This window comes from Engystomops pustulosus, chromosome 2 (genome assembly GCF_040894005.1).
Source record: "Engystomops pustulosus chromosome 2, aEngPut4.maternal, whole genome shotgun sequence".
NCBI lineage: Eukaryota > Metazoa > Chordata > Amphibia > Anura > Leptodactylidae > Engystomops > Engystomops pustulosus.
In genome coordinates this window covers 154,527,132-154,544,365 of record NC_092412.1, presented here as the reverse complement: position 1 = coordinate 154,544,365, position 17,234 = coordinate 154,527,132, and the positions used below count along the sequence as shown (strand labels likewise).

At 50.3% G+C, this 17,234-nt stretch overlaps 1 protein-coding gene and 1 long non-coding RNA gene across 5 annotated transcripts in view; one reads left to right on the top strand and one right to left on the bottom strand.

The window, feature by feature from the left end:
* AHDC1 (AT-hook DNA binding motif containing 1) overlaps nt 1-2,450 on the bottom strand; it is a 70,739-nt gene extending 68,289 nt beyond the window's left edge. Inside the window, exon 1 of the mRNA XM_072137006.1 lies at nt 1,865-2,450. Coding sequence (XP_071993107.1) covers nt 1,865-1,931 — 67 coding nt within the window. The 5' untranslated portion in view covers nt 1,932-2,450. The remainder of the gene's footprint in view (nt 1-1,864) is intronic.
* LOC140118736 (uncharacterized) overlaps nt 2,438-17,234 on the top strand; it is a 150,615-nt gene continuing 135,818 nt past the window's right edge. For all 4 annotated transcript variants that reach the window (XR_011853246.1, XR_011853245.1, XR_011853248.1 and 1 more), the window contains exon 1: nt 2,438-2,588. This is a non-coding gene — a long non-coding RNA (uncharacterized lncRNA). The remainder of the gene's footprint in view (nt 2,589-17,234) is intronic.

Here is a 17,234-nt window from a genome sequence, read left to right as displayed (position 1 = left end):
CACCAACCAACCCCAAGTGATCTTGCCATAACTCCTCTATTTATGAGACTTACCAATACAATATGAAGTACAGCCATAAACCAATGGTAACATGCACCAGTGGACAAGATCAGCTTTGCCAGCAGCACTGCCATGACTACAAGAAATATAAACCTAACAAAGGACAGACTGAAAGCTGGCCTAGCAAATGAACAAGCTGACCCAACAGCATAAACATTAGCCACTGAATTCAAGCTGTACCATCCACTAGCATAGACAAATATCCCCAAGTACTACATACAGCACACAAAAATGCCACCAGATAAGGAAACTATAGCACATAAACTAATGAAATAGACATAGAACCATTGAGGGACTTTATATGTATCTAACCATCTCCACCTTAAAGATGTGAAAAGCAGCTAGTCACAATGAAATCTACCTTTAATGGTAATTAAATATCTGCTTAAACTTGTTTCAGAGACTAACACATACAGGAAACATAGGTAATCATATAAGACACATGGCAAGGGCTATATACCTAAAGGCAGGATAGAGAGAATGCCTCCAGGAAATCATTGAGATCAATGTGCAATCCAATGAGCAGCATCTCTATAGGAACAGCACTATATAGAGGCAGAAGACAGTCATCCTCCAGCACACAGAAACATGACTACTAAAATCAATACTGGCAATCCACCGAGTCTCTAAGGGTAAAGATATAGGAGGATGGTGAGTGAGCACTTACGTCTAACTTGCCCTGCTCCCTTCGCTCTGCCACCTCAAGCTCCTTCAGACTACTGTGTAAATGTAAATATGTATATATGAGTGTGATATTTTCCCAGGCACCGCCCCCTCCCACCGATTGGCTGCTGCACTCCCAGTGTCATTGTTTTTGCTTAGGACACACACATTTTATATAATACACACCAAAAATAATAAACAGCATATCTCTCAAGGAAGGCACTGGGCTAGTGATGTCACCTGGAGAGGATCCATCCCAGGGAGACCTCTGCTCTCGGGAATGCAGACACAAGCGCAATAGATTGTTATCTACATAGACGTTGGTCACCATAAAGTATGGACATCTTATTCCAAGCCCATCAGAAATTTAGCTCCAGGTGGTGCACAATAACATGGCTGCACAGAAATACAGACGGACCATTGTTCTGACCACAGCTCAAGAAGCCAAAGGGTTAAGGGAGAAACCAGAGGCACTGAGACAATGACTGTCACCTGAGCTGGGACATATGTCCCCTGACCCTCCGCCCCTCCTCCACCTCTCACAGGCTATAATGGCACATTTTAATTAGAAAGGGGGGGGGGGAGGGGAGATAACAGGCGCTATATGGTGTCATCCCTTATTTTAGACACTAAATACATGAAAACTATAGTAATAAAAAGTGCTGTGAAGGTGTGAAGTAAGTGTAAAGGTGATAATGGTTAACTGAGGAGGCTTCTAGTGGGGAACAGATGACAAGTGACAGCAGTGTAGGCAGATACACAGGAGAGGCGATGACAGCAAGTTTACTGACCTATGACTGCAGGTGTACAACTCTAGGCAACTCCTAGAGCACAGTATGTATATATGTGCTATACAGTAAGTCCATGCAGAGAGGCCTACACTCTGATCACACGGTGACGGGCACAGACACTGGAGAAGACACATGAGACACACACAGGGGAATGTGGCGGCTGAGGAAATAAGAGCCGCTTGTGCTGGATGAGACAGCCTGCGGGGTATAAATATAGTGCGGACCCCAGAGAATTCACCCTTCACCGCACTCATAGCGCCCCGGTGCAGCGCAGACATGCCCCGGGATAACCCCCTGGCACCAGCCGCTCCCCCTCCCTAAGTGGACGTGCCCCCGCTGCCCACACTGACCGCTCCCTGCCGGCTCCGGCTCTTCTCGGCCGCTCATGGCTGCTCCAGGTCCGGGCACGCTCAGCATGGTCACATCATCCCGGGGCCGTGCAGTCCCGGGGGCCTCAGCAAGCAGATATTCCCCGGGGGGTGAAGCGAAGGGCGGCCTCAGCTGCTGCCGCTCTCTGAGCTCTTCCGTGGCCGCTGGCTCAGCGCAGAAGCCCCTCAGTGCCCCGGTGTGCGCCGGTTCTCCCTGGCTGCGTCTCCGCTTCCGTCTCCAGGTATTCCCCTGGTGAAGTCAGCCAGCCCTGCAGTATTCTGCCGCACCGCTCCTTCGGCGGACACACCGTCTACCCCTCGAGTCTACGGTTCTGGCGCTGGAACGGTCTCTACGGTATATCCCGGTCTCAGCGCCGCTCTCCCCTCTCCTCCTCCGTGTCTCTGCGCTGAGTGCCTCTGAGCCGCCTCCGCCCGCCGTTGGCGCCGCCCCCTCTCCCTCAGTGCCGCGGAGCATGTTGGGACATGGAGTCCTCCCTGCTGGGCCTCTCACAGGAGACGTAAGGTATTTCGGGAACTGTAGTCCGTGCGCGTGAACGGAGCTACACGCGCATGCGCGGGCTTTATTTGCTGGGAAGTAGAAGCCCATTGCCTTGGTAACAACAAAGGATGTCGGGGGATGTAGTCTTTCCCTCCGTGTCGTTCACGGAATTCTTATTATTGAAACAGAAAAAATCGAAGTAAATAGGTAATCAATTTATCAGAAACCACAAGATAAGTCTTCTGGATGAATCCGATCTAAATATTTTAACTTTATTTGTGCATCATGGGCTCTGTAGTCCATCGGAACTGTAATGGCTGATGGTAAATGTAGTTTAAGTGCTTGAAGAGCAATGCATAGTGGAAGTTGTAGTATGTACAGAGAAGATTCTACCTCAGATAGATTGTGAGCTCAGCAGATTGTACAGTTCCTGAAATAAGATTTGTACACATGCATTTCTCTATCGTTCATTTTTTATATTACATTGTTATCACTTTTGTTCCTCTGTGAAGAAATTGTTACACTAATCTTAATAGTTTAGAAAGATTTTGATCGGTGTGTAATACATTACTGAGCCACATATGTGCAAAAATGGTCTGTGACATTCCTGTGTTTTTTGTAGATCTGAAACTAGGCTGGCAAGTTACGTTGCTAGCCTTTTCCCAACTTCTTCAAGGGTCACATGATTGTGTTACCTGATCCGCAAATACGGATTGCACATGGATTACACGTTTGTCATCCATATTTTTCACATTCCCATAGACTATTATAGGGGAAGGTTCAAACTACAAAGGAACAGATTCTTCTATAAGTTTTCTACAGACATGGTTTTGTGAAAAACACATTCATGTGCACAGGTCCATTGACATTAAAGGAATATACACCGGCGCCCAGTATTTTCACTATGAATAGACTATTCTTGGCGCTTGACTGCGCCCTTCATAGTACAGCAGCTCGCGGGCTAGCTTATTGCACCTACCATTTTGATGCAGACATCCTATTGTTTCCTTTTTGGGATTTGTAATGTACAGTCTAATGCCACAGCTGTATGCATAGTATGTCACATAACTGAGTAAAACCCCTTCCTTTTTTTAAATATTTTTTTATCAGAATTTGGGGAAATTGAATGTCCTATACATATATTCCTCATCTAAGGCGGTGGGCTTTTAGTTGAGATGAATGTGGATGCACTTTTTGTTCATACTCAATGGGGAAGCTGCAGTTACCTCCGGTAACGCTATTTAACACTGCGGCGGAGTACAATGCAATGTAATGCTGCCTCTTCCCCGGACCGCCACACTCACTCTGTAGGCTGGCGGTGACTGCCGCGCGTCATGCGGCAGTCACCTCTCCTAAGCATGCCCCAACCCTGCCCCCTCATGAATACATCGGACCGCTTTGTGAGCGGACCGACGATTACACTGTACTTCGCCGCAGTGTTAGCGTTACTGGAGGTTTCCGGTAGCGCTATCCTTCTAACACTGCAGCGTTTGTTTAAGCACTAGGAGCTGCTTACTTTAGTAAGCAGCTCCTAGTGCCGAAATTATGGGTGACAGGTTCTCTTTAATACTTAGCATATCTAAGTTTCAATAAACTGCATAAAATATGACCAGTATCCACAGGGAATAGACTACCTGTGGAGGTTTCACACTTTCATATTGAAAGACTCCAGCTTTGTTGAACTACTGAAGGGGTAATGGGCAGAAACCAAACAAATGGTGAACATATGCAGGGCCCAATGTTATTTTAGAAGGCAGTAAAAGTCTATATCAGAGGCAGAGTAATGGACCATGTCAACGCACTGAAGCATCGCACAAAGGTTCAATACATTAAAACTGGTATTAAGCTTCACCATGCCTATAGCACCTTCATAGCAGATCCCTCTGATCTCCAAAATGAGCAATGGCTACGGACAAAAGCTGAATTTTATCTGTGGGTAGAAACAAGAGCACATTTCACCTAACAAAATGCAACATGAGGTGGATTTGAATAGATATGGCAGTAAGTCTGGTCACCTGCTGGAAATGCAAGCCTAACCAGATTAGTAAAATAAAACAGGGAAATGGGATCTGATCCCGTGCTGCCTGACCTGACCTCCTGCGTGTCCCGACTCTGCCTCACAATTCTGCACCTCACCTTGGCCACCAGCGCGGACTAAGTCGTGCTTGTGGAGTAACCTTAGACTCTGCTACCAGGTGTCGGCTTACATCATCGTCCGCGGTGGTTCAGTGGGTCCACTACCCCTGAATCCCGACAGTAAGATCCAGCCATGGATCCCGGGGTCAGCTACCCGAAGTGGACGATCTCACCACTTTCGTGGCTCAGCAGTCCCAGCAGGTTTCCGTGCAGGGTCAGCAACTTAACCAGCTGACCACCATTATGCAGCAGTTACTGGCCACCCATTAGCACCAGCTTCTGGTTCCCAGAGGCTGCACCAGTCTTCTACGGCCTTTCCAGAGGCCACTCCAGAGTCTACTACGGCCTTCCCAGAGGCCGCTCCAGAGTCTCCTCCGGCCTTCACAGACGCCGCTCCAGTGTGCCAAGAGCCGCTCCAGTCTCCAGTGTGCCAAGAGCCGCTCCAGTCTCCGGTGTGCCAAGAGATGCTCCAGTCACCGGTGTGCCAAGAGCTGTCCCAGCCTCCACAGCTTCCCAGTGCTGCTCCAGCGGCACCCCAGCCTCTGCAGCTTCCCAGTGCTTCTCCAGTGGCTCCCCAAGAGTCGCCTCCAGCCTCTGCAGCTTCCCAGTGTTGCTCCAGCGGCTCCCCAAAAGTCGCTACAGACTCCGTAGCTTCCCAGTGCTGCTCCAACAACGCCCCAGCCTGTGCAGCTTCCCAGAACTGCTCCAGCAGCTCCCCAAGAGTCGCCCCAGCCTCCGTAGCTTCCCAGTGCTGCTCCAGTGGCTCCGCAGCTTCCCAGTGCTGCCGCAGCAGTGCTCCAGGCTCCGCAGCTTCCCAGTGCTGTTCCAGTGGCTCTGCAGCTTCCCAGTGCTGCTCCAGTGGCGCCCCAGCCTCCGCATCTTCCCAGTGCTGCTCCAACCGCTCCGCAGCTTCTGAGTGCTGCTCCAGCAGCGTGCCCCAGCCTACGCAGCTACCCAGTGCTGCTCCAGCGGCGCCCCAGCCTCCACAGCTTCCCAGTGCTGCTCCAGTGGCTGCTCCAGTCGTCCTAGACAGCGGTTTCCCCAGGGCCACTTCAGCCTCCGGCCAAAAGGCGTTCTAGATGTCCTCAAGATATCCTCGGCTTGTTACAGACCAGGGGTCCACTTAGATTCCGGTCCTGGGTTGCGGCTTGTACTATCATCTCCCGTGGTGGTCCAGGGAGTCCACTGACTCGAGAGACTCTCCCAACCCTCACACACCGGACCTCCGCGGCTGAGACTGCCCTGCTGAACTTACATTAAGGGGACTGTTGGTGATTAGGCAGTCCATTTCTGCATGTTAGCTTCTGAGCTAGCCTGGAATGAAGCGGCCTTAATCGCTACCTTCAAAAAAGGTCTCTCTGGACATATTAAAGATGCCTTGTCTGCACAGGATCTGCCGTCTTCCCTGAGCGGCCTGATCTCCCGGATTGAGATCAACTTCTCTGAGCACCTGGAGGAGCTGCAAGTCAAACAAACGCAAGCCAGTATCTGATGACTACCCCGCTTGGATCCAGTCTTCCAGAGACCACCTCTTGCATCCTCTGCTGAGGAACACATGCAGGTGGATAAAGCTCAGCTAACCCCCCAAGAGAGCTTCAGACGAAGACTGGAGAACCTCTGTCTCTATTGTGCCAGCCCGGAACACTTTCTTCAGACTTGTCCAGTCCATCCTCAGCATTTGAGAAACGCATGCACCTAGGGTTTTTGGGAGTAGCGTCCATAGGTCAGAGCAAAGCTTCTCCACTTCTGAATATCCCTGTTCTGCTCAGCTCTCGGACAGGTAGCCAGTTCCAGGCTTCTACCTTCCTGGAATCCTGCTCTGCAGGAAACTTTGTGGATGCTGCCCTGGTCTCCCAACATCATCTTCCAGTGGTCTGTTTGGAGAAGCCGCTGGTCATCTCGTCCGTTAGTGGGCTTATTCTCTACGACCTGGTCCGGTTCCGCACCGAGCCTATATGTCTGCAAGTAGGGGCATTGCACAAAGAAAGACTTTCATTTTATGTAATACTTGGTCTCCCCACTTCATATATGGACTTTGATGACGTCTTCCCCTACGACTGTCCTATAGAGCTGCTGAAGGCAAATCTCCAGAAGGTCGGGCATACCCACTGTCTGTGCCTGAAACCGGGGCTATATCAGCCTATGTAAAGGAGAACATGCAGAGGGGGTTCATACACAAGTCCTCTTCCCCTGCCGGTGCTGGGTTCTTCTTCGTATCCAAAAAGGATGGCTCACTATCGGAGCCTAGATAGTATTACCGTGAAGAACCGCTACCCACTTTCTCTGATCACGGAGCTCTTTGATTGCCTACGTGGAGTCAAGGTCTTCACCAAATTAGACCTACATGGAGCATATAACCTCATCTGCAATGGCGATCAGTGGAAGACTCGCAATGGACACTTTGAGTATCTCGTCATGCCGTTGGACCCTGTAACGCACCAGCCGTATTTCAGGAGTTTGCCAACGACATTTTCAGAGACTTGCTATATACCTGTGTCGTTGTCTACCTGGACAATATCCTAGTGTTCTCTGCGAACCTTGAGTCCCAGTAGGTTCAGGTTCAACAAGTACTCAGGTACAACTAGGTACGCCTAAGGGCCAATCGCCTGTATGCCAAGCTCGAGAAGTGTCTATTCCATCAAAAGAGTCTTCCTTTCCTCAGGTATATCATCTCAGACAAAGGACTACAGATGAATCTCTCAAAACTATCTGCGGTTCTTTAGTGGCCTCGCCCAGTAGGACTTTGATCCATCCAGAGATTCCTGGGCTTTGCTAATTACTACCGGCAGTTTATAATGCACTGTTCCTCACTTGTGTCTCCAATTGTGGCGCTGACAAAGAAAAACGCCAACCCTAAGCTCTGGTCTCCGGCGGCTGAAGAAGCTTTCTCCATGTTGAAGGCTGCCTTTGCCTCTGCTCCTGATACGGAGAAACTGCCCCTGCTTGGAGTTGACGCCTCCTCGGTAGGAGCTGGTGCCATGCACACCCAGAAAGGGCCCAAAGGCCAAACTCTCACTTGCTGCTTCTTCTCGAAAATCTTAACGCCAGCAGGGGGAATTTTTCCATAGGTGATCGAAAGCTTCCGGCCATAAAGCTTGCTCTGGAAGAATGTCGTTATCTTCTGGAAAGATCTCATCATCCGGTCTGTATCTATACTGACCAGAAGTATCACATTGGGGGTCATTTACTAAGGGCCCGATTCGCGGTTTCCCGACATGTTACCCGAATATTTCCGATTTGCGCCGATTTTCCCTGAATTGCCCCGGGATTTTGCCGCATGCGATCGGATTGTGTCGCATCCGCGCTTACCTTCACCAGGTATAGGATCGTGAACTCCAGTGCATTCCGGCGGGCCTCGGCGGACTTCAGCGCAGCAGCGACACCTGGTGGACGTCGGAGGAACTACCTTAGTGAATCGCGGGAAGACCCGAATCCACCGCAGAGAACGCGCCGCTGGATCGCGAATGGACCAGGTAAGTAAATCTACCCCATTGTCTCGGATGGTGGGGTCCAGTTTGTTTCCCGCTTCTGGCGGACCCTGTGCAGTCAACTCCAAGTAAAGCTGGATTTCGACTCTGCGGACCATCCACAGTCCATTTGACAAGTAGAGAGACTTAACTAGACACTGGGCTGTTATCTCCGTCATTTTGTCTCTGCTCGTCAGGAAAACTGGTCAACTCTTTTGCCATGGGCAGAGTTTTCCTATAATTCCCTGAACTCTGAAGCTGCTGGCTTCTTAATGTCTAAGGACAGCACCCACGCCCTCCTCTCCCTCTTTCAGTGCCTTCGGTTGTTCATGCCATGGAAGAGTTGGTCCAAGATCTTAAGTCTATCTGGGAGCAGACTCGACTCTCTACCCCAGCTACAAACTTGGTCCACGTTTCCTGGGTCCTTTCGAGGTGCTGAAGGGCATAAACCCTGTGGTGTATAAGCTCCACCATCCTCCCTCTACAGTATGTGCATTCCAAACTCCTTTCATGTCTCCATTCTGAAGCCAACCATCCTGAACTGCTTCTCCCGGCAAGTGCCTCCTCCGGCTCCTGTGGCTGAATCCACTAATGTTTTCGAAGTTAAGGAGGTCCTGGATATGAAGATGGTTAGAAGGAGGCAATTCTTCCTTGTCAACAGGACGGGGTTCTGGCCTGAGGAGAGTTCATGGGAGCCTGTGGATAACATTCTGGACTGTACTCTCCTAAAGAGTTTCATTTAGACCAAGAAGATGGGGAGGCCAAAGGGAGGGTACTATCACAGGTGCTCCTGCGGCCCATATCCTGGGTTGTAGGCACATCTGTGTGCCTCTTAGTGCCCCGGAGCCAGTCTGCAGCCTCACTCACCTTCCCTGGCTCCAGCAGCATTCCACACGCTCCAGCGTGCGTGTCCCAGCCTTCTAGTGTGTATGCGGGATCTTTGAGCCTTGTGCCTTAGAAAAAGCTTCTTCCTATGTCCTTTGCCTTTATAGTGATTTCCTGTTGTAACCTCCTGACTTTGCTCTTGTGCCGCCTGTCCTGACCTTCCGCTCTGATCCCGTGCTGCCTGTTCTGGTCTCATGCCTGTCCCGACGTTTCTGCCTCGCGATTCTGCACCTCGACTTGGCCACAACCGCGAAAAAAGTTGTGCCTGTGGAGAGACCTGGTGGTACCACGTCCCAGCAAGTCCAACCCACTTTGCGGGGCGGGCTCTGATGAAAACCGGGTACCACTTAGACGGCACTCCCAGGTTTCGGCTTACGCCATGGTCCGTGGTGGTTCAGTGGGTCCACTACCTCTAAATCCTGACACTCTCCGAAAGAAGCTGCTTTTGATGGTTCTGTACAAGAACCCTGTGGTGAGAATAGGGACCTCAGGATTTATTTCCATACCTTTCACACTGCAGAAGGGATGTCCCTTGTCCTCTGTCTTGGCACCTGGAATCCGGCTGAAATGCAACATCCAATCCGGGGTCAGCGACAGGAGGTCCAAGCAGATGGGTAGGGGAACACAACACACAGGACAGCAGCACACAGGAACACTTGTACACAGGAACAGCAGCACGGAGGAACACTGGTAAACAGGAACACGGAGGGGCTTGGGTAGACACAGGAACACGGAGGGACCCAGGAACGCAAGAGACACTGGAACGCAGGAGACACTGGAATTCAGGTAAATCGCAGTAGAGCGATCTCTCAGGCTGTGAGGCACAAAGATCCGGCAAGGTAGTAAGGAAGGTGCTGGACTTTTAAAGGGGCACCTTCAGGAAATTTAAAGGGCCAGCGCACAGCTGATTGGTGCGCTGGCCCTTTAAATTTCCTGAAGGTGCCACGCGTGCGCCCTAGGAGACAGGGGAGCCAGGGAACACGGGTGAGCCTGCGACCCGCGATATGGGTCGCAGGACCACCCGTGACAGTACCCCCACCTTTGGCCTCCCCCTCTTCTTGGGCTGTAGAAATCTCTGAGGGAGATCATGGTCCAGGATGTTAACTTCAGGATCCCAAGAGCTCACCTCCAGCCCGAACCCCTTCCAGTCAACCAAGAACAACCGCTTACCCTTCACCGTCTTCATATCGAGGATATCCTTCACCTCATAAATCTCTGAGAAGTCAGCCACAGGAGGAGATACTTGCAGGGAGAATCGGTTCAGGACAACAGGCTTGAGTAGGGAGACATGAAAGAAGTTCGGCATGGTGGAAGGAAGGCACAGCTTGGAGGACATAGGATTTATGCGAGATAAGACTTCGAAAGGACCCAAGAATAGTGGTCCAAGCTTGTACCCAGGAATCTTCAGCCGGATGTACCTAGCAGATAACCAGACCTTGTCACCAGGAGAGAAGACAGGAGGAGGCCTGCATTTCTTGTCAGCCTGGAGCTTGATACGGGTGGAAGCTTGTAACAACGAAAGGCGAGTCTGCTCCCAAATGGACTTCAGGTCATGCATCACCTCCTCAACGGCAGGAACATCCAAGGACATGGGCAGAGGAAGAGGAGGACGTGGATGCTGTCCATAGACGATGAAGAAGGGAGTAGGGCCAGACGTTTCGGAGTCCAGGGAATTATATGACAACTCCGCCCACGACAAAAATGCAGACCAGTCATCTTGTCAGGCCGAGACGAAATGATGAAGCTGGCAGCCCAGAGTTTGGTTAACTCTCTCTACCTGTCCATTAGACTGTGGATGATACGCAGAAGAGAAGTCCAATTTTATCTGGAGCTGATTACACAGAGATCGTCAGAAGTGGGAGACAAACTGGACCCTTCGATCTGAAACAATGTGCAATGGAAATCCATGCAGCCGAAAGATGTGGGTGAAGAACAGGCTGGCAAGATGCGGAGCAGACGGCAGACCTGGCAACAAGACAAAATAGCACATTTTCGAAAACCGGTCAGTTACCACCCAGATGACAGTATTCCCAGAGGACGATGGAAGGTCCATGACAAAGTCCATGGCCACGTGAGTCCACGGGCGGCTGGGTATCGGCAAAGGCATCAGAAGACTGGCAGGTGAGAGGTGTGATGGCTTATTACGAGCACAAGAAATGCAGGAACCCACATCTTTGGCCTGATCTGGCCACCAATAGTAACTGGAAATAAGGTCTATGGAACGCTGCACCCCAGGGTTTCCAGCCACACGAGAGCAATGTCCCCAAGTCAGAATTCTCTTCCGAAGGGCAGGTCAGACATACGTCTTGCCTGGTGGAAGCTGCCGCAGGTCCACTGGAGCTGCAAGAACCAGTCGTTCCGGAGGAACAATATGACTAGGAACAGGATCTTCTGCAACCACATCCGAAGCACGGGAGAGAGCATCGGCCTTAACGTTCTTCTCTGCAGGAAGGAAATGGATTAGAAAATCGAATCGGGAGAAGAAAAGAGACCAACCAACTTGACAAGGATTAAGTCGCTGAGCGGTCTGGAGATACAGGAGATTCTTATGGTCAGTATAAATATGGACCGGAAGATGAGCTCCTTCCAGAAGATAGTGCCATTCCTCCAAAGCTAGCTTTATGGCCAGAAGTTCCCGATTCTCCAATGGAATAATTCCTCTCGGCAGGTGTGAAGGTCTTTGAAACTAAACCGCAGGGACCTTTGGGCCCCTTCTGAGTGAAGACGGCCCCAGCACCAACGGATGAGGCGTCAATCTCCATCTGGAAAGGCTACTCCGTGTCAGGCCTTGTGAGAACTGGCGCAGAGGCAAACGCAGACTTCAGCCTAGTGAAGGCTTCTTCAGCTGCTGGAGGCCAGAGTCTCGGATTGGCATTCTTCTTGGTCAGCGCCACAATGGGAGCCACCAAAGAGGAGAAGTGTGGAATAAATTGCCGATAATAATTGGCGAAACCCAGAAATCTCTGTATGGCACGTAGTCCCACTGGGCAAGGCCACTGAAGTACGACAGACAACTTGGCAGGAAGATTACTCCGATGAAATTGGCATTTCTCGAGTTTGGCATATAAAGAATTGGCCCTTAGGCGCCTGAGAACTTGATGGATGTAGAGCAAGTCTTTGAAGATATCGTTGACGAATTCTTGGAACACTGCTGGAGCATTGCAAAGTCCAAAGGGCATTACCAACTACTGAAAATGCCGTCACGAGTATTGAAAGCCGTGGTCCATTCGTCTCCTTCACAGATGCAGATGAGGTTGCATGCCACTTGCAGGTCCAGCTTCAGTGATGAGAGGCAAAGGGTAGCAGTTTTTTACCGTGACTTTATTGAGGCAGCGGTAATCAATGCACGGACGGAGGGAACCATCCTTCTTGGCCACAAAGAAGAATTCAGCACCAGCAGGGGAAGATGACTTGCGGATGAAACCCTTCTGCAAATTCTCCTTTATGTAGACTGACATAGCCTCTGTCTTGGGCTTACATAATGGGTATACCCGTCCTTGTGGAGGAGATGTACCCGGCAGCAGGTCAATGGGACAGTCATAGGGGCGGTGCAGTGGCAGAATCTCTGCTTGCTTCTCAGAGAAGACATCTGCAAAGTCTTGGTAGTACACTAGAAGACCCTTCAGAGACTTGTTGACCACGGAAGTGAGCATGACATACACAGGATGAGGAACTTCCAAGCAACTAGACTGGCAGTTAGGTCCCCAATGGAGAATCTCCCCCATCTGCCAATTAAGGACAGGTGCATGGAGACGCAACCACGGAAGACCCAGCAGGATTGATCAGGTAGAGCGTGGCAGCACAAAGAAGGTCAGACTCTCCTTATACAAAGCACCGACATGGATATCGGCTCAGTGCGGTATCATACTGGATCAGAGAGGATTTGTCCACTGACCGATGAGATAACGAGATGCTTGTCGAGAAGGGCCACCGGAATGTGATACCAGGAAACCAAGCGGCATCCATGAAGTTCCCTGCAGAGCCAGAGTCCAAAAAAGCAGAGACCTGGGTCTGGGTGCCGGTCCCAATGCTGAGAAGCACAGGAATCAGGAGGCGTGGAGAAGCTTTGCTTACCCCTAGGGACGCTTCTCCCAAGGTGCTGGCGTTTCCCGGATGCTGGGGACGGATAGGACAAGAACCAAGGAAATGCTCAGGACGGGCACAATAAAGGCAAAGGTTTTCCTGATGTCTTCTGATCCACTCCTGGGGAGACAGTTTGGCTCTGTCCACCTCCATAGGCTCCTCTGCAGATGACACGACCGGAGACTGGAGCAGCTTTTGGAAAACCGGAGCAAGTCGAGGAATACGTCATGGGCGAACTTGGGGTTGTTCAAGGCATAACTCTTCGAAAGAAACGCTCCCTTACCGGCACATCAATCCAGGTGGCTAGGGTGATGAGGCCACTCAAAGTAGATGGCAGATCACGGGCAGCTAGAGCATACGTTAGAGAAAAGTCCCTTTTTGAAAGCTTTGGACAGGGCTGCATCGTTCCAAGTGAGTTCCGAGACCAAGGTACAAAATTGGATAGCATATTCTCCCACGTAGGAGTTCCCCTGGCGCAGATTCAACAGCGCAGTCTCAGCAGAGGAGGCCTGTGCCGGTTCTTTAAACATGGACCGGAACTCCAGCAGAAAAGCTGCAAGTGTAGCCGTAACTGGGTCGTCTCTGTCCCAAAGAGGGATGGCCCAGGCCAGGGCTTTCCCGTAGAGGAGGCTGAGGAAAAATGCCACCTTGGACCGCTTTGTAACAAATTGCGACGGTAGAGAGCACTGGGTTATAAAGCCCCTGCACAACTTGGGATCCCCGTCATACTTGTCCGGCATTGAGAGAAGTAGCCTGGGTTCAGCGGCAGGAAGACAAGCCGGGGTATCAGGAGTCGCAGAAGCAGCCTCAGGGACCTGTTGTTGATGCTGGGTAGCTAGCAGCTGTTGCAGCATGGTGGTGATCTGCTCCAGCTGATCGCTCTGTGCGGCAATCTGCCGGTATTGGTGGATCACGATAGTAGCAATATCGGGCCGACTGGGAGGCGGAACCTTGGTGGGATCCATGGCCGATATTACTGTCAGGCTCAGAGGTTGTGGATCCTCTGAACCATCAAGCCACTACCTGGGACCAGAGTCTAAATGGCATGCGGTTTTTAACTGAGCCTGCTGCAAAGCAGGTTGGACTTGCTGCGGCGTGGTACCACCAGGTCGTTCCAAAGGCATAACTTGTCCGCGGTGGCAGCCAAGGTCGAGGTACAGAAACGGTAGCAACAGGTCAGGGCAGGCGGCAAAGGAGCGAAGTCAGAAACGGAACCCGGTTCAAAACGGGAAATCACAGAAATAGCGCAAGGCATCAAACTCAGCTTTCTCTAAGGCTCGAGGCATGAAGATCCGGCAGGGTGCGATGGGAGAGGCAGGTTTAAATAGCCGTATGGGAAAATGGCCAGTGCCAATTAATGGTGTGGTGGCCCTTTAAATTTCCAGAGGCCGGCGTGCGCGGGCCCTAAGACATGGGGACGTGTGTGCACGAAGCGAGGCCAGGACTCGTGAGGGGAGACAGGTGAGAGGCACTGGCACTGCGCCTGCGGGGAGCGAGGGGCGCGGTTGAGCCCGCGACCCATATTGTCCACCCGTGACATATATCTTTTGTATATATTCTGGATTCTTCAAAGTAGCCACCTTTTGCTTTGATTACAGATTTGCACAATCTGGGCATTCTCTTGATGAGCTTCAAGATGTAGTCACCTGAAATGGTCTTCCAACAGTCTTGAAGGCGTTCTGTCAGGCTTCTGGGGTAGTGAATCCCCTGGACCACCACGGACAATGACACAAGCCGACACCTGGGACCAGAATCTAAGTGGCGCCCTGTCTTCACCAGAGTCCGCGGTTGGTCTTGCTGCGACGTGGTGCCACCAGGTCGTTCCACAGGTGCGACTTGCCTGCGGTGGCAGCCAAGGTCAAGGTACAGAATCACTAGGCAGTCTTGTGGTCGGGGAAAGGCAGATGGTTAAGGCAGACAGCAATGATGCAAGGTTGGGAACGGAACAGAAGGTCAGGGCTGGCAGCGAAGCAGCAGGATGAAGCAGAGGTCCGAGGTCACAACAGGAGGTGAACACACAGGATTAAGTCACAGGGGAAAGCTTTCTCAATGGCATAAGCTCAAAGATCCGGTGGGGGTTGCTTGGAGAAGCCGGCTTTTCAAGAATCCTGGTCAGCACCAATCATCAAGGCCAAACCGGGGTGGCGCCACGGAGAGGGGCACAGGTGTGCCTGCGATCTGAGATATGGATCACAGAGGCACCTGTGACACGTTCCCAGAGATACTTAGCACTTGTTGGCCATTTTGCCTTCACTCTGCAGTCCAGCTGAACCCAAGCCAGAGCCGATTCTAGCCTATTTGCTGCCTGAGGCGAAAATTGAGAGGATGCCCCTATCACCAGACTTCTGCTGTTCGGCCTACTGAATTTACAGACATGCAGCCAGGTCCCCCCATAATCACAGACAGGTCCCCTATTATATTTACAGGTATCGGCTTACGTCATCGTCTGCGGTGGTACAACGGGTCCACTACTCATAATCCTGACAGCACAAAGACACAGTGGTTGGAACCAAAGATCTCAAATTTGGACTCATCACACCAAAGCACAGATTTCCACTACTCTAATGCCCATTCCTTGTGTTATTTAGCCCAAACAAGTCTCTTGTGCTTGTTGCCTGTCCTTAGCATTGGTTTTCTAGCAGCAATTTTACCATGAAGGCTGCTGCACACAGTCTCCTCCTAAAAGTTGTTGTACAGATGTGTCTGCTGCTAGAAATGTGTGGCATTGACCTAGTCTCTTATCTGAGCTGCTGTTAACCTCTGATTTCTGAGCCTGGTGGCTCGGACTAAGTTATCCTTAACACCCTAAAAGATACAGCAGGCTCTGTTCCTATCGCCATTTGCATTTCTCTCTTCTGACTGCCATTAGGTGGTGGGATTAAACCCTAACACCCATTGTGAGACCTGTGCAAGTGCAATGGGCCTTGGGTTCTTTCTGATGCATGACAATTCTGTGGCTGTAGTGTGTCTGTAGTTCCTATATGATGAAGCCATTGATGCCATACTGGCATGTCCTTTCCCCAGACCTGAATCAAAAAAAGAGCCTTCAGTAGGTATGGAAAGTATTCAGACCCCTTTAAATTTTCACTCTTTATTTAATTGCAGACAATTGATACTTTTTTGCTCATTAATGTACACTCTGTACCCCATCTTGACAGAAAAAAACTGAAATTAAGATATTTAGGCACATTTATTTAACAAGAGAAAAATGAAATAGCACATGGTCATAAGTATTCTGACCCTTTGCTCAGTATTGAGTAGAAGCACAATGTACTACTGGAACACTGAAACAAATTACCAGGAACTATACAACCTCAGGTTTTACAAAGACCCAAGGCTGTCATAGCAACAGATCATCTTCCCCCGATGACATCATGGGGTGTGACGATCTAAGCCACCGTCCACTCCAAATGACACCTCCACTTTATTCTTTGGGTCTGTACAATTACAGGGCATACCAAATTTTTATAGGTTTTAAAAAATTAAAACCCTTTCTATTAAAATTTCTTTATTTTGCCATATTCTGATGGTAATAACTTTTTCATACTTATTTTTTCCAAGATATAATGTAATTTGTTTTGATACCAATTAATTTGAATTTTCTGCGTTTCAAAATGACAAAAAAGTGGCGTCTGGACATTTTGAAGTTATTTTCCATTACAGGGTTCACCTGGGAAAAGCCATTTCTATATATTCAACAAGAACTAAGAACTAAAAAAACTTCATGAAATGTAGAAAAACAAGTAAAAATGGGTGCACGCTGTGCAGGGCTGCGCATGAGGTCCTTTACAGACAAAATCCAATTAAATAGGCAGCACTCCAAAGGTGTGAGCCTTCCTCAAGCTTGAGAAAGGCTCAGTGTTTAGAGCCGAAACGTTGCTCTTGAAATAACGTACATTTAGGTATATTTCACCTTGAACTTCTGGAGTGCTGCCTATCTCATTGCATTTTTATATACTGATAGAACGGGACTGCAATATGCAGCAAACACTGGGTCTTGTCAAGGCTCGGGGTTAGTGAACCCCTGGATCGCCATGGACGATCACACAAGCCTGGGACACCTGGGACTGGAATTTAAGTGGCACCAAAGTCTTCACCAGTGCCCGCAGAAAGCGGGTTGGTGCGGCGTGGTACCACCAGGTTGGTCCACAGGCGCGACCTGTCCGCAGTGGCAGCTAAGGTCGAGATACAAAGTTGGCAGACAATCTTGTGACCGGGGACAGGCAGGAGGTCAAGACAGGCGGCAAAGGTTCAAGGTTGGCAGTGGAGGAGCGTAATCAGG